At 40.8% G+C, this 27,969-nt stretch overlaps 1 protein-coding gene across 7 annotated transcripts; it reads right to left on the bottom strand.

Moving 5' to 3' along the window:
- Positions 1-119: 119 nt before the first annotated feature.
- Positions 120-27,776, bottom strand: MORF4L1 (mortality factor 4 like 1). 7 transcript variants are annotated; one of them, XM_082488526.1, is made up of 14 exons: positions 27,656-27,776; positions 22,720-22,766; positions 19,453-19,520; positions 17,573-17,638; positions 17,065-17,151; positions 16,256-16,336; positions 13,545-13,607; positions 8,219-8,244; positions 7,518-7,606; positions 7,114-7,215; positions 5,363-5,451; positions 3,912-4,084; positions 3,484-3,568; positions 120-939 (listed from the first exon to the last, which is right to left on the bottom strand). In XM_082488526.1, exons 1-14 carry the CDS (start codon positions 27,693-27,695, stop codon positions 855-857), a joined length of 1,101 nt encoding a protein of 366 aa, XP_082344652.1. In that variant the 5' UTR covers positions 27,696-27,776; the 3' UTR covers positions 120-854. The 7 variants fall into 7 exon arrangements, with proteins under 7 accessions (XP_082344652.1, XP_082344653.1, XP_082344656.1 ...); XM_082488527.1 differs by lacking the exon at positions 13,545-13,607; XM_082488530.1 differs by lacking the exon at positions 3,484-3,568.
- Between the last annotated feature and the right edge of the window lie 193 nt (positions 27,777-27,969).

The raw sequence follows: 27,969 nt of genomic DNA on the forward strand, positions 1-27,969 counted from the left end.
CTATCTAACGATCCTAGAGAGAAAGAATCCACTTCACCCGCTGGAATTGGATGCATGGGCTTTAACTACTACTCCTTAGGATTAAACAGAAACACAGCATCTCCAAGTTAATAGTGCAGAACTTTATACTACACTTAGCTCACACTTGACAGGACACAGTCATAAGGTAGCAACTGACACAAATACAAATATTAGAAACAACATTTGAAATTAAAAAAGTTTATTTGAAGATCTGTAAAACAGCTCTGTCAAAGACCAACATTTCCAAGACACTACGATATGATAATGCATTTTCCTATTGTTAGAATATTAAAAAAAAACAAACAAACAAACCCTCACAGTCCTTCAACTACCTAAAATAAAAGCACACATTTATGGACCAAACATTTTACTTCCAACATCAAGAAAGTAAATGGGTGTGAAAGTCAGACTAATCAATAGCACCAACACGAGGTGATCGCAACCCTCATGGGTCTGAGAGTCTGCGTTTGTCATTACCACGCAATGAAGCGGATTAGTGAAGCAAATCTCAATGTCAACAGACCCACGAGCACTGAAGAGTTCATACAATGAAATATCAGTAACGCATTCTTTTTACATTCCATTAATGCAAACAACACTAGCAAGCCAGAAACACCAAAGAGTTCCCATTAAACTCCAAGCTTCCATTTCAGGACACGACATCTTTAGAACTTGCAAATGCCAGTTCCATTTTAAACACACAACTTTATTCACTTTATGTTTACATAATTTGTGCAATAGAGACATGTGCAATAGAAAGGTGAAGAACAAGATGGAGAAGTAGACAGTATTCCAAGGATCCAATTATCACTTCACTGCAAAGCAGCACAGTATTATACTGCTTTCCGATGATACTCAGGAGGGGCTACTTCATAGTCACTGGCGCTAAACAATGCGGAGGAATTCTTTGCTAAATACCTATGAAAAAAATAAAGAGATTAAATTATCCTCTTGCCTAAAGTCTCTGTTCTTTAGCATCACATGAGTGATTTGTTAGGTGTTTGCCAAGACCATAAAAGGTCCAGGTCTTACATCTGGGTCGAGCCAAGCACAGATCCAGGCTGGGCGGGGAATGGCTGGAGAGCAGCCCTGAGAAGGACCTGGGGGTGCTGATTGACGAAAAGCTCACCGTGTGCCAGCAGTGTGCGATCACAGCCCAGAAGGCCAACCGTATCCTGGGCTGCATCGGAAGTGTGGCCAGCAGGTCAAAGGAGGCAATTCTGCCCCTCTACTCCGCTCTCATGAGACCCCACCTGGAGTACTGCATCCAGCTCTGGAGTCCCCAACAGAAGAAGGACATGGGCCTGCTGGAGCGTGTCCAGAGGAGAGCCACGAGAATGATCTGAGGGCTGGAGCACCTCTCCTATGAGGAGAGGCTGAAAGAGTTGGGGCTGTTCAGCCTGGAGAAGAGAAGGCTCCGGGGAGATCTTATTGCGGCCTTCCAGTGCCTAAAGGGGGCCTACAGGAGAGCTGGGGAGGGACTTTTTACTGGGGCATGTAGCAATAGGACAAGGGGGAATGGCTTTAAACTGGAAGAGGGCAGGTTCAGATTAGACATTAGGAAGAAATTTTTCATTTTGAGGGTGCTGAGGCACTGGAACAGGTTGCCCAGAGAGGTTGTTGATGCCCCATCCCTGGAGGCGTTCAAGGCCAGGCTAGACGTGGCCTTGGGCAACCTGGTCTAGTGGGAGGTGCCTATGGCAGGGGGGTTGGAACTGGATTATCTTCAAGGTCCTTTCCAACCTAAACCATTCTATGATAAAACATGATTTCAAGAGTAGAAAACCAATGTGTATCTACTAAAAAGTCAGTTGTGTAAAGCAATTAAAGATTTGACAGGTCATTAAAAAAAATAAATCCATTCCAAACAAGTTGTCAGGCAACTCTGTCTCCAAGTGAGTACAGGGAGGTTAAATTAACAGGATGAAACAGTTCACATTTGAGGTTCAGTCAGCTGCTGTGCCAAGAATCCATTTACTCCTGATTGTACTCAAAGAGATAGAGACAAGGAGCAGGACACCATGAAGTTCTGTCTGCACAAATACAGAACTGAAATGGCTACCTGAATGATGGCTAGAGCAAATGAGAGATGGGCAACTATGTGCAATAGAGAAGGTAGGCATTATGTGCTGTTACTGCTCATGGAATGGATTCTGGGATTTCTGGTCAATGCACCAGCTTCACATTTCTACCTTTGCAGCCAAAAGCTCCTCAGCACTTGCGTTTCCTTCACACCTACAAAAGGCACCTATGATCATCAACTCAAGACTCTGGAACTGTTCCAGACAAGTCTGCCCTGGAAATCCATTTCTAGCTCTGCTGCAGAGCTGTCTTGGATTTGCTGAGGGTTTTCTTTTAACTTCCAATAGTTTACCCAATCACACGGAGGTGAAACAGCTTAGTGCTTTGTTACCCTGATTACTTACAGATCAGTATTTCCAAAGACTGTCAGTAGACCACTAAAGCCTTCTATGAAAATAGAGAACATTTCTCCTCTCTGTGACATAGTCATAAATGGAAGTTCATGGCTTTAGTACGCTTGACCAAGAAAATCTGCCAGCACAGCAAAAGCTAAAAGCGATGCCAATGCTGCGAGCTCACAGTTTCATACCACGCACCTGGCCCTACACAGATGTATAAACAAACTGATGAAGCGTAATACTAAGTTTCTCCAGTGCAGTACAGATGCATGGAAGCTCTGCTGTCACGCTCACGCATACATATGGAGCAACACAGGTACAACACCTCAGACACTAAACTGAAGTTTCATTCTATTTTAGAATCTCATATTCAGGAAACATTTACAGGTGAACTAAGCAGCAGGTGACTCTGTAGATCCTTGTAGCCATGAGGAAGTATTTCATCACCTGCCTGAAATCAAATATTTGATTTTTTTCCCCCCTCCAAAAATTTTGGATTAGTCTTGTACCATTATTTACGATGGGGGTTTCATCCTAAATATAACACGTCTACAGCACCACAGGCTACTGCAGAGCACTAAAGCTACAATGACAGTTTGTCCCAGAAATAACATCAGTAAAGATCATCAGTTTTTAACATTTGCTCAATTCTTGTTGAGTAACTGTTGTGTACTTTAATAGTTTGCCGTAATTGTCATTTGCTTTTTATAGCAAGTACAAATAAATGTTGAAGCATTTATTTGGAAACAAGTAGCAGACTTGGACAGTTTAAAAGCGCAGACTAATACATATGTAAGCATGTGTCTAACTAGCAACAACCTCAGTATAACTGGAGAGGAGTTAAAACCAGTCTTACTCAGGTTACTGGATAGCAGAGTTCGAGAAAGCTTCACTACAACCTTCAGTGAAGATACCACACACAGACCCAAGATTTTATATACGTATATTATATAAGAACTGTTCACTGAAAATGGGCCCCATTACAATAGCCTGTGCTTACTTTACTTTTTCTTTCTTGCTGAAAGACTTAAAGAGTACTTACTTTAAGAAGTCATGCAAATAGTTTAACAGCAAAGCCAGACTCTTCTCATCAAGAGGAGTGTAAGCAAGCATAGCTCCAATTCGTACTGTTTCAAAAGAAGCAACACTTGTTAGTTATAAATAACAACTTCAACAAGTATTTAAGAACAGTCTAAAACCTCACGGTAGCACATATAAGCAGCCAGGCATCTATTCCAATATATACAAGCTCACCTAAAATAACCAGACTGTTGAAAATCCATTTCCATTCTAAATCCCTGAATGGTTCTGAGCACTTTAGGTACATGGATTAAGGAAAGAATGAAATCATGTTTCATAGTTGCTTGTCAAATTTCTGCAGTTCACGCTCACTGAGGCTCAAGACAGGAAAAGGAAGCATTTGAATACTTTTTTAACTGCTCTTCTTCAGTCTCTAGATGTCATACTCACCAAATAACCTCAGTAGGTGTGGGGCACCATAGACTTGAGACATTGGAGCATCTGGGTGATCTGCTAAGATTTCAGCATATTGGGGCCTCTCAAACTTGTACAGTAGTTGAGTTCCCAGCATAACATTGAAATATTCTTTAATTCCAGCCACAACTTCATTGACTGCATACTCCCTGGTAAACAGAGAAAACACTGCAAGTCTTGTTCTAGTGAGTGGATAGACACAAGATGAGACTTGGCGAGTCCATCAAAATCTGAAAGCTTGTTAAAGATCTTTACAGTTTTTCAGCAAAATCCATCTGGAGACCTTAAAACATACAGCCGCAGGAAGCAATGCATTTCGGGACCTCCATTAAAAGTGGACTGTTCTGAACTCGGTAAGAGTTTAGACAACGCAACACAAGCCTTGCTTTTAGTCATCTACTCAAACAAACTAACTCTGAGAGCAGTCCTTTCAAAGCAACAGTAAGTATTTAGAAGGACACTTACCAAATCTTCTGTTTTCAACCAAAGTTAATCCCAGCTCACACCAGTTTAAAAGTACAATACTACACGTAATCAGACTGAACTCCTTAATGGAAAGGGACAGCCACCCAGTATTTCAGGCAACTGACCCTTTCTAACTAGGCCTCTCAGTGCCATATTCCTGCAGGCCTCCAACTTCACAACTAGCTGGAGAATAACTGTATAGGAATTAGCAGTGACAGTGCCCATCTGATAAGTATAACCCTCACTCCACCCTGCAAACAAATTCAGAACAGACATTAGGACAACTACATAGAAGAATGTTGAAACACCCTGACAAGTCAGTAATATGCCTCCTCTTGAATGGAAGAAAATAACTTCACATTTCTAGTTCCTCTCCCTTTAAAACAGGAAAGCTTTGTTCAAGAACAGAACACACCTTGTTTGTTGTCGGGTTTGGACTGCTGGGGTAATTAAAAATGAGAATCTTCAAACCTATCAACCTCAGAGTAATTAGCTTTGCCTACCTGATTCTTTTAAAATTCATCATCTACCTCCCTGTCCCCCCACCCCTCTACCTCCACAAGAGTCCACCCGTACAGTAACGGTTTGCTCAGCAGCCAGGTAGCTTCTCTGAGAAGTTTGTTCTGCTCATACATAGCAAGCATCACTGAATTTATTCACCCAACAGAGGAAGCCCGAGAGCTAGAACGAAGGGGCAGAGAGCTATTCACTTGGTTTGTATCAGCTTTAGGAAAAGGCTTAGGGAAGGTGGAGGAAGCAGAAGTAATATCCAGAAAGCTGAACCGCATTCTTGAATTACCTCTTCAAAAGACTTCCAAACTCCTCAATCATCTTGGTCTTAGAACATGAAGCTGGACACAAGGCTGGGACATGTTTAACAACCTTACTAAATCTTCCTTGAAATACCAGTCCAACAACAACAGCAAAAGAAGTATTTAAGGTCTCAAGTGACCACTACTTACTTGTTATCAGTATTTCCTCGTGATTTTTTGTAGTTTGCATAATCCTCTAAAATGGAGTCAACATTTTTCTTGGCAGGAAGATAGAAGAGCTACACAAGAAGCAAAAAAACCACAAAAACCAAACAAATACAAGTTGTCTAATCTATGCAAACATTTATATCTGCATGCTAAATTTAAATCAACATACATAACCTATTAATTTTATTCTATAAATGTTAAGATGTTAAGTGTTACTAAAGGAACACCTAACTGTTTCAGTTGTCCACACAAAAAATCCCACCCCATAACAGTGACTACATCCATGTTTCTGTTTAACATTTGTGCTGCTCAACAGCAACCTGATGAACTGCTAAAGTTACCCCAAGAGTCAAGGGTATGCAGTGCACACACATGCCCCTACAGACCTGCCTACACAAGGCCACACAGCAATTACAAAAGCAACGGTGACCATTTTGCCTATTCTTCTGTCTGCTCCTCTTCTTGCATCCACACTTCAACACCTGGCACTACTGTTGCTGCAAAGCAAGTAAGACTGCCAAGCACCTGCTGGGAAGTTTCACTGCCTACACCATCTGAAGAATATTAGAGCTACATCAGAGCTTACAGAATGGAAGACAAATATTCCCAGCCATGATTCACCAAGGATTAACATCCATCTTCAATACCATACACAGATCATCTCTACCCACAGACACTACTTCAGCTGTATGTGGCAAGGCTCAGTAATACAGCAAATTCACACCCTTGGGGAGTTTTTTTTTTTGAGGCATGGGACCCAGTTCACTTATCTGTTTCTTTTCATAAGAGCACTACAGTTTCAGGGGGGAAAAAAAAAAAAACCCAAACACTAATTCTCCAGAATTGGAGTCAATGTACATATAGCAGTGCTTAAGCACCTTTATGGCTGAGGCAAGTTTAAGATTTGTATTCACCAAGAAAAGTCAGCCTTATCCATGTAGGACTTGAGCAAGATTTTTTACGTGTCTGGGATTGCAAGAACAGACAGTACCTTGAAGCAGCAGTAAGCTAGAGCATGCAATTGCAACCTATCATAAAATAACAAAAAGTTTTCAACTGTATTATTTTCTATGCTTCTTGCTAATTTTAGTTGTGGTTTCATACATGAAACGGGTCATGATTCATTAGTAAGTTTATGAAAGTGGTTTTTTATGAAAGTGTTTTATACTTTTAAAATGGCAAGCAAAGTTTAATTTACTGTATCAGGAAGCTTTATACGGATCCAGCCTTGCAGAAGTTAAGAATCACTACCATAAGTGACAGCTTTCTGTCAGAACTGCAGAACAACTTAAGATACTTGCAGAACTTGGCAGCGAGAGACATGTAAACAAGACACAAAGCAGCTCAGGTAAAACAGACTTCACATGTGATGGTCCTACAGACCAATTCTTTACCAACTAAGTGAACTGTTCAAAACATACCAGCAGGCCAAGCATGCATAGTTAACACCACATTTAAAACTTATTTAAGCTTTTTAAATTATTTGCCTTTCTAGCTTATGCTTGATTAGACCAAGTCTATTCTACAAATTTACATACAACTCTGCTGAGCCACAGTCCTACTCACAGGCGTCCTTTGGTTAAAATCCAACTGGAATGCGAACTGTCAAGTAAGCCATCAGGCTGCTGTCAAACTCTACAAGAGATTTCACTACACTGCACTTGAGAGGATACGAAATTCTAGTTTTAGTGTCCTTGCCTATACATGGCCAGATTGTTCTTTTGACAAGTTACCTGCTTTTGCCTGGTAATCAAGTCCCAGTCATCTACCAGCCATGGTTTCAGCTCTTCAGGGATTTTCACTTTTACTTCAACTCTGTTCATAAATGTTTCTTCCTAAAAAGAGTGAAGCCAGACAAATTACTTTCAGACAACTGTCCAAGCTAAGAGGCAGCCATATTTCCCATTTTCACAATTGAAATACACCGCTGAACTGAGGAGTTACTCCAGTAATTCCTGTAGGCTCCACAGGGAACAAGGAAATAGCTTAGTTTTTTCAAGGCCACTTGGGAATCTCAGTTTTGCAAGTTATAACATTTCACACTGCCATACTACTGCAGAACAAAGTACTGCTGTCTGTATTTCTGAGCAAAGCAACCTTCCTGGTTTTATCCTGTGAGAGAATCAGAAATACATACACTTTCAACCGTTGGATCTACTCGAGCCCTCTTCTTCCGAGGAGGCTGAGGCGTCTCACTGGTACTGCTCCCTTCTCCAATTCCTGGAGCTGTACAGAAAAAGGACATTACGCTGCTTAAGAAGCCTGGTAAGTCAGTAAGAAATACCAGTTAAAAAAAAAAAAAAGATTTAGAAGGATTTAAAAGTAAGACTCAGATTTCTCTCAGGCCACCTTTTTACTTGTTTTGGGGGGTTTTGTTTTAAATATTACTTATATTCTGGAAGTTCCACATATCTGTGACAGTTTAAACTGCTATATTTACACTTATCTGAAGATGGCAGTTTCTGCATTAAAAACAAACCAGTATGTCAGTTATCTGTAACATTCTTCTGAAGAATTTTTGGAACCAGCAGCTCAGCTTTGCAGATATGTCACATCTCCTTCTCAATAAGAAAAGGTAAGTCAAGAGCTCCATGGCAATATCACTTTGCTTTTAATTTGCAAGAGGTCAAAAACTTGACAGACTGAAACAAATAGTTTGTGTACAAACTAGGAAAGTATTCATTCCTCCCAACCAAGAGGAAGGGACATCTGAAGTCCAAGAGGAAAAACACAAGGTGATAGTAAGTAAACTTAGTTGAGGCAGATTTCAGGTCTTATTTCAGCTAAGAATTCTTCACTAAGGACATCCACTTATATACAAAAAAAAGACATACTTACTTTTCTGCTTGTTCTTTTTTGTTTTCCTGCAAGAAGAACACAGATTATTGCAAATATAAAGACAGCAGTACTTAAAGAATCGAAAGTAGAAAGACAGAAAAATTGTACGCTAAGTTCAGAACAACGAGGGAACACTCAGTGGCCTATGGCGTATTTAGATAAGAGTACATGAAAAATGTCAGATATGACTTAGCATCACAGTTATGATACAAGATTTTTCATGGAACAGGTTAGACCGCTATTTTGGAGGGGAAATCACTAAACTTAAGCCTACAAAACCCGAGAAGGCATGCCAAGAACACATGAGTATTTAAAAATGGTAGACTGACACTTAGGCAAGTAACTTCTACAGATGTTTCATTCTTTCCAGTTGCTCTTGGAAAACTACACTAGGTTTGTAGTTGTTTTATATCTGTATTTCAGCGAGCACTTAGACACAGAATATGGGACAAGGAAACAGAAGTGCTGAGAATTATCAGATAAGTCTCAGTCAACTGAATTTACTTCCAGTAAAGTATTAAGACCGGCACCGTTTTAACAATACAGCAGTAGAGGGAAGTTTAAACAGCACTATATGCCTGAAGCTGCATGGACTGCCTACAATTCCATCATCAACTTTTAAGTGAGATCACAATTACACTTGCCACTTACTAAACACATTTGGAACAGTACTAAATAGCATTGTCCCTAATATTTATTTTCTCCCAAATGCTTCTCTCAACACTTACTGTTCCTAATTTACACACTTCTCTAAAGTCTCTATCCTTAGCCCTTATTTTTATTCCAAATGAAGAGCTGCACTTCCAAAACTTTTCAAGACACCTGAAATACAATGCTCACAACATGTAAATACTCAGATAGGTCAAGAGTATCAGTGACAAAGTTAAACCATCCTAACAGGTATTTCTTAATATCTGAACTTTGCATATTTACTAACCATTTTCAGAAGTTTTTAATTTAGAGTACTACTAGTCATGTTTCAATTTGCTCACTGCTAGTAGGACTCCAGTTAAACCTCTCAAAAAAAGTACAGATTGTGTGGATAAAACTCTTTACCAGTACAAGATTATTTCCTTGGAAATTCACCACTATCTCAAGTGACTCTTGTATTCGGGCTTTGAACTAGGTTTATCTGGGTCAGGAAGTAGGCAGAGTTTCTAGGAAGGTCTGAAAATAGGAAGAGTAAGGCTTTTTTCAAGTTTCAAGTCACAAACAAGCATTAGGCTTAAACTGTGGGCAGAATAAAGATCATCTCTCCAGGAAGAAGGAAAAAGTGCCAAGTCAAGTTACTGATAATGGACTTGTGTATTGAAGAGAAAGTCTTTTCTTCCAAACCTAGAGTAAACAAGGAAGAACAAGGAGTTCTTTCCAGAATTAAAGTCACAAGATCAAAATAATGTTAAGCATTAGTCTAGAAGCAGAGTCTTAAAAAACTGGAACAGACAGGCAATATAAAGTACTTAAAGAACTACCACAATTAAGACAATAAACCACATCTATGTTACTGAAGCACAAAGTCTAGCATAAACCGTTCTAGGCAGTTGCTTGTGCTCTCCCACCTCATTCCTTATATTTCAAGTCATATGCCTCTGCTTCAAGTCAAAACAGCCATCTGTTTGCAAAGTCTAAAAGACAAATCCGAGTTAGGGAACAAACAGAAAGAGCTAAGGTTAGAGACAAAACATTAGCATTTGGCAGATTTTCAAGACCCTGTACAGCAGACTGTCTGGAATAATACTCTTCACTCCGTGAAGGCAGCCGTGCAAGGTGAAGCGCTGCTCTTTTGTGTAGGAACTAAAGCATACAGTGCAGTCGATATCCAGGAGAAAGATGCAGCATCTGTATCACAGAGGTTACAGAGAGCCCTACTGATAAAAGTTGTAGCCCGAGATGAGCAGCACACCTCAGATAACTAGATTCCATTAATCACACCAAGCAGACTCATTGAAACATACAGCTGAAGAACACCATACGTGCTCCTAATGACAGCAGATAATGCCCTTCTGCAAGGACAAATGGAATGCAGGTCCTGGAGTGACACAAAGACGAAACTTACATAGAATAGGTTAAAACGCATCCTCCTGTGCCACTTCACTTGAATATCACTGCATTATGAACAGCAAGCCCTATACTGCTGTATAGAAGCCGTATAAAAGCTTTTCATTGACTTCTCTTTATACATCAAGTACAGTCCAGCTGCTATTCTTCATTCACATATTTCTCTATTGACAGGCATTTTTCACTGAAAACTGACAGCAAAACTAAAAAGCAGCACAGAAGTTTCTAGAAAGCTTCTGTGGAAAGAGTTTTAATTAAAAAAAAAACTGAACAGAGATGCAAGGTGCCAAAGATCTCACAATTCAAACTTACAGGATGCATCCTTTCAGTCAGACATTACCTCCTCAAAGCAGCAGGGCCAGCAACCAGCTCTGCTAAGAAGCTAACCCAGTCCCCATGGCAGGGTTTTATTTTAGCAGAACAAGAACATGCAGCTATAATGATATTCAAGTATTAGGGATCAAAATGTGAGACTGAATTAGAAAGCCAAAAATAAATGAACTACTGACATAACCATCTGAAACTATGTAGAAACAAGATGATCAGTAGAAAACAAAAAGTATTACCACTTACAGAACGGCTCACAACAATGAAAAGCTGTATCTCAAACGTGACCAACTCAGCAGGAAAATAAGCAGTCCATGCCACAATAGCATAACACTGAACTTCCAATCTCAATATTGAAAACAGGACTGTATTCATGATCAAATGGTGAGACTAAAGAGGATGCCATCAAGTATCTGTCACAGAAGCTTGGGTACCACCTCAAGAAGCCAGCAATCTTTGCACAAGAATTTGTGTTAATGCTCAGAGTTCTAAACTGAAGTGTCTTCTGGGACGTGTCTAGAGAACCGTCAGCAGAAAATAAAAATAGTGTAGCAAATAGAATTCAACACAGACAAATGGTATCAGGAAAAACCCCAAGACTTCGGAAGGTTTACTTACTCCACAACAAGGAGTCCATGACCAGGCAGATATAAATGTGGATAACAACAATTATTTCACTTCCCCCAAATCCACTTGCCTTTTAAAAGGGACTTAGAGGTCTGTTAGAACCTCCCTACAATAGTTGGTTAAGATATGAGCAGCAGGTAGCTACTCATATCTTAGGGTAGCTACCACTTGGTCTCAGGTACTTCAGTTCAAGACATCTGTAAGTGTCAGAAAAAGGAGATAAGGTGCCAGTTAACTGATAAAACAGTTGTAACTAGGCTATATGAAATCATAAGGTCTCTCCTAATACAAGGTGACTAGTAATAAAAAAGTAAATTAAAAGATTCAAGTGCAAAAATACATATATTGGAAAAAAGTATGAAGTCAGCCCCTACTGCTCAAGCAGATTGGTCACTAACTTAGCTGTGAGAAGAAGCGTTCCTATGAAGATTTAGTTAAACCATCAAACATTACTAGCAAAAGGCTAAAAACCAAAGTCAGGATTATATACACGCATGTCTCCTGTGCCTGGTCGGGCAAGCTGACCTTAGAAGGCACACAATAAAACTAGAAGAGGTAAAGAGGACAAAGAATAGTTGGTAGTGCACAACAGCTTCTCTACCAGGAGTAACCAGACAGACAAGGGCATTCTCAAGCTGCCAACCGGGCAGCAAGAAGAGGGTAAATGTGGTAAAGGTATCGCTAGCAACAAAAGGTGAGGCTCAAAGAACTAGTCAATCTTTCCTCAAGACAGGTGAAAAAGACCAAAAAAACAAAGCAGCAGACATTAAAACCAGAAGGAGTCATCCTCTTTCCTCCTCTCTTCAACACAGCACTGAATTAAAATGAGAATGTGCTGCCATAAGATGATGGGGATGCCAGAGGTCCAAATGGTTCAGAAGGTAATAGATGAATGTAAGACAGTCCTACAAAGGGTTATTAAACCCATCATACGCATACAGCCTACAGCTCTAAAGTCCCTTAATTACAGACTGCTAGAAGTGAAAAGGGTATTTAGTATTCTAGACTTGATTATCCCTAAACATATATTACTGGTGACCATCAGACAGCAGAAGAGGTTAGGAAAACGTCTGGCTGGAGCCGATGTAGCCATTCCAGTGTTGTTCCAGCCCTAGACAACTGGCATGTAGGCAGCATTCACATGCTGCTTGACATTCAAAAGACTTGGAGTAGCTTGTGAGAGAGCTACTAGCTGTGCCCAAGATAGAGGATGCCACAAGAGACATGCAGCAGGAGCATATGCTTTTGAGTAATTTGTTCAGATTAAGAATAAGACTTCTATTAGAAGAAAAAAAAAAAACAGTAACTCCCAAGTTGAGATACTGTTTTGAGAGCACCTCTGATGAGACTGCTTGGATATATATAATTTAAAAAAATAGATGCTATTCTCAAATTTGTTATTCAGTGCCCTATTTTCCCCCTCCAGAATGCCCTCAGTTGCCCTTCTTGTTTTCCAAGCACCCATTAACCCCGTTTACTGATTTTTTTGCAAGTTAATCCTATTAGGCTCACAAAAGGTAGCATAAACTCAGAAGCTGGAATTCAGCAGAGCTACATATAAAACAGTCTGGAGAAGCCAGTATCTGTAGTGTTGTATTTAATTTTTGACAACCTGCTATAACCATACAATTTTTTTTTTCTATGATAGCCTCTGGTTATTTATTTTAAGAACAAATGTATACAACCTGCATTTCATGCATATTTCTGTTTCATCAAATACTGCTTACAAATAGTCTCACAAGCTTTTTGAACCATTTGCTGTAGTTTACAGAAACTGTTATTCTGAACAGACTTGAGCCAACAATAAAAAATACAGCACATTAAGGAGCAGGTTCAAATCGGGCATTTCTAACAGCATCTATCATAGCAGCCTCACTCCCCAGCCTTACCAAAGGCAGAGCAGTTTGTTACTGATTTCCATGGAAGCAGAACTCCAGGCTACAGTAAGCATGCAGACCAAGTGTAACCTTCTAGAACTATCCAGTTTCGAAAAAAAAAAAATCTGAAGTCAGTTGTCTTCCACTTCTTTTTAAACAGCGGACACACTGAATGCATTGGACTACTCATATTGTACACTACCCCAACTGAAAAGGTATACATTTCAGAGAAACTAAGAACTGGTAGTCCATACTGGCTTAAAAAAAAGCCCAAACAAATGATATACTGCAGTACTTATTATTGTTAACTGAAGTGCTACCGAAGCTTACATTATTACAACCAAGGACTTTAAGAGTCTCTAGAAGAAATCTATGAAAGCAAGGAGATTTGGATTTCAGGATGAAAATCCTGGTTTGACAATCCATCCTTAACTCACCGCGTCGATATTGTAGGGGTCTCCAAACAGCAAACAGTATGCGCTCCATCTCGTCTGAAAAATCTAGGCACAATGGGGGTTGAGTTAAGGAAAGAATGTCAGACCTAGTGTTTAGCCTTAAAGAGAATCTATTTAAGATTCAAAAATTTACCTTTTTAGCAGCATATTATAGTTTTACTGAACATTCCTGGAGGATAAGTTGTACTTAGATTGTTACTTCCTTTCCATTATTGTTTGGCTATCTGAAGAATAAGTTTTAAAATATAAGTTACCTTTCCCTTTGTTCAATCCTCCAAGAATGCTACAAAAGGTAAATTTTGAGGCCCAAATAGGTTGACAGCATTACCCTCTTAGAATAGTTGCATGATCAGTTTCTCCCCCTCCCCACCATCAGTACTTTGTATCTGAAGTGACCTTAGATTGACAAGAGAACAATCCAGAAGTTGTATTTTGAGATTTTTCAGAAGCTGTCTTGCCTTTAGCTGTAAGCAGGATCTGAGAAGCAGCAGTTTGGTCAATCGGTATCACAACCCTGCATCACTGCTAGGGTAAGTCAAAGTATTTCCTCTCCCTCAACCTCCAAATAGGGAAGAAAAATAGGGAGACTTCATTGGAAGAAGCACAGGTATAATTTAGAAGGATGCATCAGATGCTGGTAATGGCTAGAGACTAGGAGCAAGATCAGTGCAACAAGCGTATGGGACCCTGTTATAACTTTCACAACGCAAGACTGCTGTTCTAATGACAATAGTTTTCCTTCTTCCCCTTTACAGCTCTGAAAACCCACCATCAAGGAATTACTTTTTCCAACCAACATGAAACAGAAGTTTCAGAGAATTAGCTTATTGCCTGTTTTGCTATGCTGGAAACAGCCACCCATGCTCAGGATAGTGATGACAGCAAAAAGCAAAGCCACTCCCTTTCCCCAGCTGGTTTCAACCAGAGTACAGACAGACCTGGTAACATGCTTTCAAGCTTTAGAGTCACACAGAGGCTTAAGGTGAAGTCATTTTTGCTGTGTGGGTCTCCCTTGGATGCAACATTACTAGGTGTGGTTAAGAGGATTAAGCCAACTTTGATTTCAAGCACAGGTTAACATTTAGCACTTCCTCAGCCAGAGAGAACAACTCATCCCACTGCAATCGGTCTGAACTACCAGGATGACTAAAGCTAACAGTATGGGGAACCTAATCCTGAAGTTACTATTGGGATGTTCTCTATAATGCAAATTATAGACATTTTTAATTGAGTCATCACTGCCTGTGTCGAAGTTACAAGTTAAACTATTTCTATTTCCACTGACTAAAATGCAAGACAAGTCAGGTTCAACAACCCCTTAAGCAGCCAAATTAGTAATGGTAAATTTAGATCTCTTAATCAGATTTTAGTGACATACATTAGGAACTGTCTGGTTTGGGCTCTTTTTTACCCCCAAATGAAGACAAACAGGTGACTAGGTCTCTGTCAGAGGCCCGGCCTGAGCTGACAGCGCATACTAAAGCAGTGGTGTTAAAGCACCTCAGAATCTACAGCAACAGACCACAAGGGAGCATGCATGCAGCATTACAGCCAGATCCATCAGACTCCCCCTTCCAGAGACCAAGAGACAATTTACAGCCTTGGCTAGGCTTAGACTAATCCTAAAGCGAAATCTGCATTCAGGATCTACAGGAAAAAAACAAAACAAAACACACACAACAAAAAAGCTACCCAACAAAACACCGTACTCACTACCACTGCACTTCTCCAATCAATGACAGATTTCATAACAAAGTTGCCCATAAATGAGACATGGAATCTGAGGCTGCTGCCAAATGCTCTTCTTAGAAATTGATGTCATTTCAGCAGCTTCCTCATGAAGACTAGAATCATAAATGAAGTTAGGAGTTCAAAATATCACATTAGTAACAACCATCTTCATAGTTAAGTGAATTACTACCCCAAACAGAAGCGTTTCATGGCACATGAGCAAAGCAGTAGAGCTGTACTGACTGTATGAGAATCTAAATGTAACACCATACAAGCTTACTCTGAAAAAGAAAAAGGATGGAATGAATGAAATCTGACAGTTACGTCCTGAAATTTTTTCTAATAAATGTCTGAGCTTGCTTCTGGTCTCTTAAGATGCAAAAACATATTTTAATAGTGTATGGGTTTAGTTTTGTGAAAAACAGCAAAACAAAGACTCTTTAAATGCAGTTTTAACAACTGTACAGTAAGAAGGCAAGGCATTTTAAGGATTTTATTCAAAAGTGTTTGCACAGCTTGGAAGAGCTGTAAAATCCTATATAGAAACCGATTTCACCGAGATATACGAGTCTTACGAGGACTCACCCCTTTTTGAGTGTCAGTTCACTAACTTATGAGGAACAGAGCACAAAACTAGTACAGAGTGTTAGTGTCTACTCAGTATGTGATTCAGTATTAAACACTGCACAATCTAAAAAGGCAGTTTTAATAAGATACTTCAACAAAGGCCTTTTTGATATCACAAAAGTGAAACAACTTTTGTATGGGTTGTCTCAGAAGTAACGTAGTTTAGCCTGTAGAACCATTCTAAGAAAAATACTATTTAAAGATCAATAGTAAAACTGACAAGCAAAAGTTTGGGAGGGTTTTTTGAGTGGAGTTTGGGGGGGGCGAGTTGTTTTGTTTGTTGTGGGTTTTTGGCATTTTTTTTTTTTTTTTTTTGAACATAAAAAGCTTCTTACACTTCAACATTTTTCTGCTGCAGACCAGAAGTCTTCTTGCCTGGAGCAGCACCTCTCATCTTCCCCTCTGCATATTGTTCCCTTTAAAAAGAGGAAATTTGTAAATAAAACTTCAACGGAAAAAGCAGCTTGTTTTCTCTCAAAGGGTAACAGGTTATGCAAAACGTTTAGAGAATGTCTAGTAAACAGCTTTGCAAATCAGTATGTGTCCTCAGCAGGAACAAATTCAACTCAGTATCAGGATTTAAGTTTCTTCATACAACACTTAGCAGTATGAACACCCATTTCCTCCCCCTCCCAGCATCCTTGTTATTCTGAATCATGTGGAAGCAGCGCAGTGCTTCTGAAAAGATATAAAACAACTTCAATAAAAGCACTTTTACTAAAGAAATAGAAGATAAGCATCCATAAAAATCAAAGTATTTGTAGGCATCCTGAAGCTGTCTCAGAAGATCTTACCACTTAACTATTTATTTTAAGGATACTGCACAAGGGTCATTCTTAGCCACCTAATTTCCACATTACAGGACGCACTTGCAGTTAGTCAGGTTGCCTCTCCACTTCATCAACCTACTCTCCCCTAAAACCTCAAGTCACCACTTTAAAACCAAGTAGCAGCTTGCTCTTTCTAAACTGCTAGAGGACAAAGATGAGAACACCTCTGTAAGCCAAAGCATCTCAAGAATAAAGGAACATATGAACACCTCTTTTTTTAAACTCACTAACTTCCCTTGATATTTGGTTGTTGGATTGAAGCTCTATAAAAAAAAAAATATTTACTGACAGGGACTTCTAACAAAAATACTTACTGATTGGCCTTTTGAAGTTCTTTTTGTTTCTGCAAATTGGTATCCACGTATTTGAGCACTCTGCTTTCGGGAACCCATTCATCCCAGCTGAAAAAAAAGAATCAAATGATGATGATTCAAAAACATTACATCATTGCATTCTACATGTAATAGTCAATTAAAAGCTTCACAGAATTTGAGACTGAACTCTGCTTTTGTGTCAAGTCATGGACTGGCACAACTGAAAGCGTAAATTACCAAACACATTCCCCACTGACTGAAGCTGTAACGATTTTTCTAGGGAAGTGTAACCCTCAGTTGTTTCCAAAGAGTTTCCCAAACTTGAAGGATGGGCAATTTAGGAGGGAGGAGACTGTCTTTAATTTAAAAGAATCATCTCAGGAGGAAAAAAAAAATTCTACACTTACTAAATTATGGGACAGCTGCAGCCATAACTATATTATGAAGCAAGTTTCCTTTATCTATTCCAACATTTTATAGGTTAACAAATTCAGCAATAAGATCTTACTGTAAGAAGAAGAGCTCTGATTTCTGTCTGTGAAGGAAACCAAGATGGCATGAATATTTGAAGAATCTGAAGTGAACGATTTAAGAGAACAGGTGTTGGGGAAATTGCCATTACGAGCAAGAATTCCACTTTGACAAAGAGTGGATAATCTGAGCAAACTGACAATTTATTTCAAATAAAACACATTAAAAGTGGCCAAGTTATTCTAAAGTACACAAGTTAAAGCTCTATGTATAAAGAGTTCTGTGTCGTTTTCATTTCATGGCAATAGCTGCCAGTCTTGGAACATGAAGGTGGCAAAACCAATACGACTAGAGGAGTACAAGGTCTTCAAGAGTGTTAACACAAGGCAAGCTTCGCATCCAAAAGTTAGAGGAACACACGTCCAGCTGTACACATTCTAAGACTATGTTTTCAGGATAGTGCTTTGGTCAGATATTTGAGACAGTTATCTTAATCCTGCCTGTACAGCTGCAAGAGACCTTCAAAAGAAGTGCTATATAACTGCGCGGCATATTATACTGTATGATGAAGAAACTTTTTTGGTATCCTAACTTTTGCACAAAAAAAAAATTAAGAAGTCAAGCAATTAGCAAGTAACAAAGGACCATAATTATAGAAACCAAAATTAAGGAGTCATATTGCCCCAGTTGTCTAGATCTTACAGCAACGCAATGCCACTTTTAATGTAGTTAATTGGAAGCTTGAAGGCAAAAAACCTCAAACAGTGCGAGCAAGAAAAGCAGGAGTCACAACATCACTCACAGCACTCTTCAGAGATAAACAAGGAGAGGAAGTGTCAAATTTATGCTGCCTCATTAATATACAGCAGCCACCATAAGAACCAATTATGCTCCCTGTAACTGTCAGTGTTTACAATAAAACATTTATCTGACCATTTGGCAGGGAGGGTGTGCAGATGCATTTTTACAAGCTACATATCAAAATGAGGCCCAGCTTTTAGTCACATCAGTGAGACCAAGATACTAGTGACTAAGAGTCTTCACTCTAGAGTCTACAGCATTGAAATGAAAAAAACAAAACAGGAAAAAGTGCTCTCTGAAAGACTTCTGGAGTCTGAAGACCTGAAGCTTTTAATCACTACGAAAAAACTCCACTTTTCCTAAGTTCAAAACCTAGCAGCAGAACAGAATTCAAATGAAAAAAAAAAGACAAGTACACAAATGGAATAATCTCATGAAAGTATTCACCATTAATGGGCTGAGCGTTTATTTCATGGAGACGCCTCTATTCTTCAGAAATCTCTCACCTCGAATCCTACCATTTTTGCAGAAGGGAAAAGCATCTCTACGTTTACTTTAGCATGAGAGGCAAGAACTGAAATACAGGCCAAACCTGCTCCTGTGAAGGAGTAAAACAGAAAGCCTTTCCCATTCTGAACACAGACTTCACCAAGGCATGCTTCTGTGAATCTTTGTGGCCAAAAGTGGTATAAGAGTAAAGCACACTGTATTTGAGTAGAGAGTTTTCCTCCACCTCAGTAAGGGTTGCCTCTCCAACAAACACATGACAAGGAAGTTTTTGTTCTACATATCTGTGCCAGGGAGGCATTACAGTAACTGTTCTCAAACTTGAACAAACAGAATGCTATAAAGCATTCCCATTAGTCTATTGACACCCTAAGCTAGTTTGTCTATACAACCAAAGCTCTGACAGAAATGGTTAGTTAAGCAATATTTTCTTTGTGTTACTATGAATCATTGGCTTATGTATAAAAATAATTTAGGTCAATTGCAGAAAATCTCCTAACAACATGGACATGGTAGTGCTAGGCCATCAAGCTCACATTCAAACTGACAAAGCCTGCATTTTCCCATCAAGGAAAATTAAATAGTGCTTTCATTTTATGCAATACTTACTTTTTATTCCAACCACTGTAATGGATAAAGTATTTCACTTGCTTGTCCTTTATGGCAACCTTTACACACTGGAACAGAGAAGAAGGTTCGGTCAGTACCACTCAGAACAAAGATCTGAGCGAGTTTTGCTTTTTCAGCTTTCAGAGTTTAAGCATGCAGATATTTCCATGCAAGCAACTGAAATACCAGCAGCTATTTCACAGCAGAAAGTCAGTTCTCTTAACACAAGTTACTGCCTATGTACGGATTTGGAAGGGCTAGGCAAACAAGCGGCTCTGCTCAGCTATCCAAAGGGACACCTTCATCCACAAGAAGGATCAGAAGCCCCTGCGGATGACCAGAAGAGTAAACAAGCAGTCCCTTCGCTACCCCCAGGTTAGCCAAAAGCCATTCACTAGAGAGCTTGTTCACATGCAGGCCCCTACCTCACAGACAGGTAAGCTGGCTGAAGTAGAGGAGTCTTCAAAAGTAAAATAAATAATATGGATCTCTACAGCCACAGAGAGCGCATTATATTCAGTAGGAAGGGTTGCAGTAAGGGCTTTTTCTAGGTTAAGAATGTATACATGAGGTAAATAAAAACAGTTATTTCCATCAAAAGACTGGCTTATGAATACAGTAACTTCCTCATATACTGATATTAAGGTGAGACCATTAAAAGAGGGAACACATACATAGCAAGGTTGCTCCAACCACTCCACAGTATCACGCAAATTCAGAAGTGTCTCTCACAAACTTCTCTGCCTTATAGTTTAGCAGAGCCCTACTCACAGCCTGCAAGACCCTGCCTCAGCTCAGAGGAGTATGTTTAGGTGAGTGGAACAACTGTGCACACTGCCCAATAACAACACAACTTCCTCCTACCCCTGCAGTCTGGCCCGTTAAGACCTCAAGCTACTACATCCATATAAATGGGAAAAAACCCACACACAGCCAGAGACATGCCTCTTCCTGGAAAAAAAAAAAAAAAAAAAAAAGCCCAGAACAGAAACTACATAACGTTAGCTAGTTTAATTATGTGCCCACCACATGTCCCTGAACTTCTTGGCGATACCAAATTAAACCCACCAACTTCAGTGCTTTGTCCAAAAAGTTATCAAGTCTTGTTCTGGAGATGCTAAGATACAGATGCCACTGTACCATTTTAACAGTGAAACAATGAGGATGTTGTAAAACATGAAGCAGCACCCTCGCTCTAGCTTTTAGTCTTTTTAAGGATTTCTCCCATTGAAGTAAAATATTACTCACAGCAGTCACAATTGCTATTTTCTTGCCATGCTAATTGAGTCACCTCTAAGTGTTTGAAAGGACAGAGCCTGCTGCTACACAACATTTTCTCAAGACCACTGTGGTGATCTCAACATGATGTGCCCTCTTCAACTAAAAAAAAAAAATAATTGTCAACATAGAGAGGAACATCATATTTCAGTAATAATTTCCAAAATGCCATATACGGACTTTAACTCAGTCTCACCTAGACTTGGAATTAGGCATAAGGGCATCCTAATCCTGTTTGATAGACTACTGCATCTGTGGCTCATTTTGACGGTCCTGAAGTTAAAGCCAGCCAAACACAGACTGTGTGCTTAAGAAGTGTCTACTTGTTTTGAAGAATATAAGAACTGAGCATGAAGTAAAAGAAGATTCAGATATATTTCTGTACCAAAATATTTTCCTTCCTGCTGGAGATTAGAAGTGTCTTAAGTGAATCTCATTTACCTCTGCATTGTACAGAGATGTACAGTCACTGTTTGCCATAAATTTTCATACTACTCTAACACAAACAAGTGCTTCTGTGAACATCTTGCTATGGAAAGCCAAGGATACAGTCATCAAGAACAAAATAACTTACATATTGAGAATCACAGCAGAAAAATAGATTAAAGGAATGGGAAGAAAGCCAAGGTTATTATTCATTACTACCTACAAAGTACCCTTATAAAATTAAACCCAGTTCCTCCTGCCATTTCAGGAGCCCAGAAGGATCCAGACTCTCAACAGAAATAGCCAGCCAAAAGCTATCTTGCCAACTGGGAAATCCTTTCTAGCAGCAAGCTGGCAGAGCCAGTTCCTGCAACACTCAGTCAACTTTTGCGTAAAGAAGAGGGGCACAGCACAGCACAGAGAAGCACACCGCTGTAGTGGCTCTGGGCTGTTTAATTGACCAGAGTTAAGATTTCTGCCAACAGAAGTTTGTTTCCACAAAAGCAGAAGCCTTGATTACTCTCCTCTCTGGACTAGCACCTGGGCAGGCACTGGCAGAAGACAACACTGAGCATACATTCACAACGAACTTGTCCTCCAGTTCTAGAGCAAGGGAGAGAACAGAGCAGAATCACTAAAGTGAAAATGTTTTAGACAAGCATGTCCCCTGTCAATGCTCTGGACATTATTTTAACATTAGGATGACTGTTTCCTGATAGCATGGAAAGAGATGTCAAGTATTTCTATCTGCCTCCCTACTACTACCTCCCTGAAGTCATCCCATCAGTTAACATTTACTGACACTAAAACCGAATGGACTTAAATCTCTGTTTAAGGTGCCCTAGGAATTTCTGCAAGTCTTCTAATCCACACAGCTACAAAAGCCCTCCCCCCCCCCCCCCCCAATTTCAGAGGAAGTGGAAACAGGCAGTCAAATTAGGAGCTATACCTTCAGTAAAACAGATGGCATGGCAGTGACATCTGCTTAAGGCCCAGAGACAAGCACTTAATGGAAAGTGATGCAGCAGAGTCCTGCCTGAAGCAGTAAGGATACTACTCCAAGTCAAATTTGCAATGCATGGTTTCTGCAGTTAAAAAGCCAGAACTGAGAACGCCAATTCCTTTGTCACTTTAATCCAGCATTATCTTCTGCAGTGTTGTTCCATTTGAAGACCACTGATTGTACTCAGCCACCTACACCTCTGAGGAAGCTCAAACTGCAGCTAACTTACTAGCTCATGCATTAGCACCAGCACCAAGTCCTACAGGCACAAATGCTCTTCAGTGTTCTGGGAACACAGGCATATCGGATGTTCAACACATAAGACAACCCAGCCTTTAGTAGTTTACCAGAATAGCTGCATAGTACCATTGGGGTTTCTGATATTTTTCTATGATATAGAGCTCCAGGATTTAAAACTAATTTCATACGTTATCAGGTTTGCCTTCATTTTAGTTTTCAGTTAATCCTATCTAGTGAGGCACAGCAGGTAAACTAATACAATTCCGTATTTTCTTGGGGAACAGTCAGAACTATTTGCAGCAACAAGCAACCACACATACCTTTGCTTCATAAAGGAGAGGTCCATGAAAACAAAGCACTCGTTCACCTGAAAGAAAATTGCAGATAAACATCTCAGAACACCACCAATGTGCCCTTCCTGTAAAATATATGTCATGAAGTACAACACAGAACGAATCCAGTGTCAACCTAGAAAGAAATTCACAAGCAGATACTGATTTAAGAAGCAAATTCAGTCTTGTAGAAAAAGAGGATCAGTGCTCTGACTATTTAGGCCATGAAGCAAAGATTCCTGAGGACCTCCCTGAAGGGCACTCATGCAAGGACACCTGCATGCAAACCATGTCTAAGCCTGGCCAGAGCTTTGCAGAACGGCTGGTTACTTCAGCAAACAATTGGCACCAAAACGTTTGTTCCTGCCCATACTTCCAGCCACTGCCAATTCAAGTTATAGGCACTCTCGCATCCTGTTGCAAGGCTGGCACAGAGGACTCCTTCAAAAATTTCAGACACAGACACCAAAACACACTGGCTTGATACAAATGGACTACTTCAGCCTAAGTACTCAAGCAGTAAGCAGGTAAAACAGTCTTACTGTAAGGGATTCTTCAGTCTCCACAACATTGCATTTTGATTCAAAGCAGGAAATTAGCTCTGATATCACCTCTGCATATTAAGCTTCTGACACAAATGAAAGCAAGTGTTATTAGTGCTCCTTTTCCTTCAAGAAGTACACCACCTGGTATTTCTGGTTCAATGAAGTCAGGAAGAGAGAGACCCTGACATTGTTTCCCCATCTGACTTGTGGGACAGAAAAACACCAGGCTCGTAAAACAGCAAGAAAAATTGTTCACTTTGTGGTTTTTAAGTAGGAAGAGATTGTTCTTCAGTCTGTTCCCCCCCCCCCCCCCCCTTAATGGGAAGGTCTTATTGTGTGGTTACCTTGTGGGAATTTGAAAATACTTAACACAGGATATCTGAGTGCAGATGTTTCCTTCTTGAAAGCTGCAATACCTCACATTTTCAGTGAGACAAGCTGCATAGTACACTCCAGGGTGTAGCACAAATCCAGTTCTTGCCACTATTTCCAGGACATACAGGACAGAAGAGAGTTGCCACAGTCCACATGTGCGTGAGATGCGGTACACACACACACACGTACTTATTCAGCCTCCAGACTGGGCTGGGAAGGAGGCGCGCAGAAGTGGGCCATCTGATCAGTAACACAACTCTGGTTGCCTTCTTCCTGGGGAACAGCTCAGGAATGACTAGGGTGAGGAAGGAATGGTTCACATGCTAGAGGTTTAAAAATACCCTCCACTGTAAGTCTTATTACTCTTCAAAACCACTTTCTGCATATTCAAGTGATAAATACAGTCAGTGGCACATGGTACCATTAACTTTGACTCTCTTGAATCCTGTACAATTCTGGCTTTATTTGCCTCGTTGCCCCACAGACACAACACAACACTGATGAAACTTTTAACCAGATGGGCTCTAAGCAGACACTCACTCTGCAAACAAAAGTTGAATGCCCCCACATCTCAGGCGTTTTTTTGGTGAGGGGGCAGAGCAGTTCTTGCACCCATTCCCAAAACACACTTCTGTCAGGGTCAGTGCAGTTACACAGTTTATTGGGTGGCTGATGACAAACCACCCAATTTTGCCTGAAGCAGATGAGGGGAGATGTAGACATACCATTTCCCCACCAAGACTGGGAAACAAGCAGATACAGCAACAGCATCTTCAACCAGCACTGCTACTGTCACATTTCATCCAACACATCCAGACTTGAATAAGATTGAATAAGATGCAACTATTAATTTACTACTTCATTCCTACATTGACCAGAAAGAACTGCTCATCTTTTAAGATTTCATTATTATCCATTCTATAGGATCCCATGGTCTCCTTAGAACTGAAGCAAGTATTCACAGTAAAGTCCACAAACAGAAAACTATGTCAGAAATGTAGTTCAACCGGTAGAATGCTTCTATGTATCACAAAAGAAAAAAGGTTTAGAAAGGTTCTCACAGAAGTGCCCATTTCAATACATTCAGTACTTTTATTAAAAAAAAAAAAAGAAAATGTCTTTATAATAAGGGCTAACAATCAGAATTTACATTATTATTCTCATGCATCATAGCGCTCACAAGTGCTACTGGAAAACACATCTCTATTTCAATTACTATGCAAGGTCTTTCTAGGTAAGATGTCCCCAGTTACTAAGAATTATTTTATTTTTAAATACACAGCATGAATCTCAGCTTTGCAGAAAGGCTTCTTCTGTTCTCACGATAACCTAACAGGCTCTTGCTCCTTCCCAGCTGACTGCAGACATGCACAATGCCTCTCCTCTAAACCTACAGACCGTTTTCTCCTACACACTGCCACCACTGCAGCGAAACACCCACACCTATTCCTTATCCCAAAGACAGTATCTGCAGGAGAACAGCTCTTTAGCTGGTAGAAAAAAAAAATAATTAAAAAAAAATAAAAATCGGAACATGGTCTGTTAACACCCCCGAATGCCAATCTACAAGGAGCATTTCTGTTGCATACGAATAGCTGCCATGCTGGCACCTGGCCAGCACGTACTGCTCAAACATCAGTCAGGCTCTGAACAGGCACATCTTCTGGCCTGACCACGCTGTCAAAAAGCTTCACGTGAAGAAAAGCTCCTGGAAGTCAGAATTCAACCACCTACTCTTTCTAGTGTTTTTACATGCAGAGTGTTTAAGGAAACAATAAGTTCTCAATCTGTGGATCCAGGACCTGAAACAACTACCAACGAAGTGTTCCCATCGATGTCAGAGCAGCAGGCTGACCAGCATCTTCGGAACAGACCAGAAAATACAGATGTGTAGATGTGTCATCAGCATTGACAGACAAAAAAAAAAACCAAACAAAACAACACACACACACAAAAAAAAACCCAACCTTTCCTTAAGCAACTCAAAAGTTGAACTTGACATCTGAGACTCTTCACATACTTTGTATTCACTTCAAAAAAAAGTCAGTGTCAAGATGCAGAACACCTGAAGTACCTACAACCCTTAATTCATAGTTGTCCATATGCTGATCTCCTTTCTCATGCCTCCATAAAAACACCAGTCCCTTCATTTTAAGGGGTACTCACACTTCTAGCTTGACATTTAGGTTTTCCTAGCTCTTACAGGTTTTCACAATAAATTCACTCACCCTTTGCTTTGCGAAAAAAGCCAATATGAATAACTTCTAAGTCCACCTACCACTCTTTGATGTACATCTAGCTTGAAAAATCTACAATTAAAATAATTTTCCTGTGTCTGCTGTGAAGGGCCACAATAAAGCATTTAAGTTGTAGCAGGAAGCTTCATTCACAGCGCTTTTCTCCCTTTTAATGTTACAGTTGAGACCACAAACACATTTACATTTGTGGAAAAAAGCCTAAAAATTTTAACTTGTGTACTAAATTTAGGTTGCTTGTATTCCTACAGCTGTAAACAGAATTTCAGCCTGGAATTCTAATTAAGTTTTAGTTTCTGCAGTTCACTTGCTTTTGGATTAATTCCTTATTAATTATTGTAATGTGAGCCATACATTAAAATCCTGATTATTTCTGCAGGTTAATACCGCATTGGTATTAACGCATGGCATGGAATGCTGATGCACGATTGAACACTCTCGACATAAGCACCCATGAAGCACATACAATTACAGTGTTAAGCTACCCAGAATGATCAGCTTCCAGTCATTCTTCTGCAAACGGCACTTTTAAAAATAAATCACAATTGTGTTGGAAGTCTTGCTTAGAAGCTAAAGTGAGGGACAGCTAGAGAGGAAAGGGTGAAATAAGCTTTCGTTTACCATTGTCTAGCATTTCCATTTACCTGTATTAGTATCAACCATTATCTAAAACTAAAATGTATGCAAAATAAGTCTCAGAAAAGGCATAATCCTAACCTTTATTCACCTAAAAATATCTGGTGCTGTTGTAAATATGGATTCCACCACAACCAGCAGCTGTAGTCTAAATACTGCCCCATGACTCCTCCTGCATGATGATCCCTAACTGAGCTCCCTTTCACGGAAAAGTCAGTCATGACCATGTTTCAGACTCAAGAAAATAAAAATCCTGACAGACTTAGGAAATTTCAACAGTTTTATGCCAATGAATGCCCACGTCTGCAAGAAAATGAAACATATTTAGAATAACAGGGGATAGGAAAGCCTTGTGTCTTATTGGTAGGAAAGATGAGGCACAGGAAGAGAGACAAAGACAAGAGGAATTCATATTTTCCACATCTTCTCACACTGTTAGGGCTGAGCAGCAAAAGCTAAAAACCAAATAACCCCCTATGCGGAGGGATCATAAACACTGGAGACCAAACCTGGCCTAGCTGAAGGCCTTACTGAAAGCTTGCCTCAGAGCCACAAGCACTGCAAGATGGAGCACTGTTAACTACGCTCTGCTGTACTACAAAGCGGAGACCTAGCCGGGGGCAGAGGCTGCCTCCAGCGAGGGCCGGCCCGCTGCAGCCCCGACGCAAGAGGGACAGTCGTTGACCTGACAGGAGTCCCCTCCGCGGCCGCCCCGGCCCGCCTGCGCCGCAGATACACCCCCTGGCAGCCTCAGCACACCTCGGGGCTGCCACTCTTCAGACAGGGATTTTATTCCCCCCCACCTCTTTAAAGCGTTTCCTTTGTTTCTTTTTGGCCCACCCACCACCGCAAAGCCAGGGAAAGGAAGGGGTTTAAAGCCAAGCCCTTTCCAGCGAGCGCTGGGAGAAGCGGCAGCGGGAACCCACCGCCGCCCCGCCGGGGCCCGGCCCCCCCCACAGCCCCACCGCCCGCCCCCGACCAGGCCTCTGCTCCCCCACCGCCCCCAGGCCTCGCCTCAGCCCTCACCCCGCCTCAGGCCCCTCTTCCCCCCACCGCCACCCTCGCTCCCCCCACACCCAGGCCGGCCCCCCTCCCCTCACACCCCGCACTCACCCTCCTGGAATTTGGGCTTGGGGTCCTGCTTGGGCGCCATTTATAAGTGACTCTCCCTCCTCCCGCCCCCTCCCCGCGGGGGCCTCACCACCTCCGCCGCATTATGCGCGGCCGAGCCCCAGCCCGCGCCGCGCCGCGCAGGCGCGCTGCCTCCCGCCGCGCCCCCCGCGGCATGCTGGGACATGTAGTCTGCGGCGGGGCGGGAGCGCACCCGCACCCGCTCCGGAAGCACAAAGTATCCGTTTGGTTATCTGTTATTGGCTGCGAGGACCGTGGGGATGCTCCAGTGTGGAGAAAAAAAAAAAAAAAATAAG

This window comes from Vanellus vanellus (genome assembly GCF_965231255.1).
Source record: "Vanellus vanellus genome assembly, chromosome: 11".
NCBI classification, from domain to species: Eukaryota; Metazoa; Chordata; class Aves; order Charadriiformes; family Charadriidae; genus Vanellus; species Vanellus vanellus.

Bases quoted from the DNA above. Each gene is read 5' to 3' on its own strand.
- MORF4L1 (XM_082488526.1), bottom strand. From the start codon at position 27,695: ATGGCGCCCAAGCAGGACCCCAAGCCCAAATTCCAGGAGG. The intron at 17,152-17,572 runs GTAAGATCTTAT...CTTTTTTTTCAG, and splicing joins TCAGAGCTCTTCTTCTTACA to CTGGGATGAATGGGTTCCCG. The intron at 3,569-3,911 runs GTGAGTATGACA...CTTTTGAAACAG, and splicing joins ACACCTACTGAGGTTATTTG to TACGAATTGGAGCTATGCTT.